Source organism: Mustela erminea, chromosome 3, assembly GCF_009829155.1.
Source record: "Mustela erminea isolate mMusErm1 chromosome 3, mMusErm1.Pri, whole genome shotgun sequence".
NCBI lineage: Eukaryota > Metazoa > Chordata > Mammalia > Carnivora > Mustelidae > Mustela > Mustela erminea.
The window spans coordinates 6845066-6847077 of record NC_045616.1 but is presented as its reverse complement, the minus strand read 5'-3'; the positions used below and the strand labels follow the sequence as shown (position 1 = coordinate 6847077).

The 2012-nt window shown below is 38.1% G+C and overlaps 1 protein-coding gene across 1 annotated transcript; it reads right to left on the bottom strand.

The window, feature by feature from the left end:
* Positions 1 to 636: 636 nt before the first annotated feature.
* On the bottom strand, positions 637 to 1564 carry LOC116585771 (olfactory receptor 14A2). The gene is given in 4 exon segments (XM_032335028.1): positions 637 to 881; positions 884 to 957; positions 959 to 1389; positions 1391 to 1564. Coding segments are annotated over 4 exon segments (924 nt in total).
* Between the last annotated feature and the right edge of the window lie 448 nt (positions 1565 to 2012).

Genomic DNA, 2012 nt, shown 5'->3' with positions numbered 1-2012 from the left:
ACAGTTGACCACTACTTATCTTTAGGAATTGTGCTGGGATGTATCTCCCTCCAGGATTTTGTCTTTATTTTAGGTGTCTCTCCTGAGTATTGCTTACAGATGTAAGTACAACTTTAGAATGCTTCTTAGCCTACTGCATTATTATTTTTTTATTATTTTTCTGTTTTGCTTCAACACTAGACGGTCTGATGTATTGGGAAAGTAAAGTGTAAGTTTTTATCTCACCTCACATGGTCTTTATAGTACTGTACTTGTTGAAGTTGTCTCATTTTTTTAAAAATTTCCAGTGAATAAAATAGAGAAAATGAGTTATTCAATGACAAAAATTATAAACGCCATGAAAAACAGAAGGAAATTTTTTTAGAAAGTTATACCACAAATGGAGACATTCTTTGTCATAGAAGATCACAGAATGAGAAACCTGACACATATGTGTTAGCTGGCTATAATGTTATTATCCAACTTTTGAAACAGTCAATTTAGCACTTGAGCATTTATTTCCTTACATATATGTGAATACATTACCCTTTTCTCTCAAGCCATTGCAGTTAAGAATGAGAAATTCTGATGAGAAATCCTACTGTAATCAGTAAGGCACTAGAGCACTGACTTCAGACAGTGTTAAATGGAGTCTGACTAATGGCCACAAGTTTTGTGCAGCAATCTCATAATAGCCTGTTTCATATCCTTGTTCCTCAGGCTATAGCTTATAGGGTTAAGTATTGGAGGTACCACAGTGTAGATTACAGAAAGCAGCCTGTCAATAACTGAGGGTGGATTTGCAGATGGTTTGAGATAGACAAAACAAGCAGTTATAATAAAAAGAGTAAAGACAATGAGATGGGGAAAGCACGTGGAGAAAGCTTTTGATTGGCCTTCTAGGTTGGAATCTTTAGCACAGTGGAGAAAATATAAACATAAGAGATCACAATACAGATGAAACAAGACATGCCTAAGAATACCTGTTCCAATACTTGTGTAAACTACCAGGAGTGTTTCAGGACAAGAAATCCTTAGCAATGAGGACACATCACAAAAAAACTGTGGGATCACATTGGAGCCACAGAATGGCATAAAAGATGTGCCAGTGGTGTACAGAGTTCCAAAGAGCCCCCCAATGGCCCAAGAAACACCTGCCATCAGTAACCAGGCACCAGCATTCATGGTTACCTCATCGTTCAGGGGACAGCATATAGCTACATAGCAGTCATAGGACATGGCAGTGAGGACTATTACCTCACCTGCTTCAAAGGAAGTCATTAAAAGTAGCTGAAAGGCACATCCTAAAGTGGAAATGGAATTGTTGTAAGTTAGGCTGTTGAGAATGAATTTGGGGATTGGAACAGACACAAGGAACACATCCAGGAAAAATAAGTTCTTCAGGAAAAAAGTACATGGGTGTTTGTATCTGCAGTTCTAGGGTAGTGAGAGTAATGATGAGAAGGTTACTCATTAGGATAGCCAGGTAAATCATGAGGAAGAGTACCCAATATAATATCTGCAGTTCTTGGATATTAGAAAACCCCACAAGGAGAAATCCTGCCACCAAGGTGACATTGGTCATGCTTGATTCTCTTCACTGCCTGTTGGCACAAATAAATATTTAAAAAATCAATTTACACATTGAATAAGAATAATACTGACATAAACAATTATTTAATTAAAAATAGACTATATCTTACATGCTTCTGCAAAAATTTCATCCTTTTTTTAAGGTAAAGGGGTTTCATAAGTAATGTGTGAACACAATTAGTCTTCATATGAGTTATGTCTAATTCTGAGCTTCAAACTCAACTTGCTACCAGGTGTATGTAAGTTGATTAAGAAAATTGTTCTAGGGGTGCCCGGGTTGCTCAGTGGGTTAAAGCCTCTGCTTTTGGCTCAGGTCGTGATCCCAGGGTCCTGAGATCAAGCCCTATATCGGGCTCTCTGCTCAGTGGGGAATCTGCTTCCTCCTCCTCTCTCTCTGCTTGCCTCTCTGCCTACTTGTGATCTCTGTCTGTCAAATAAAT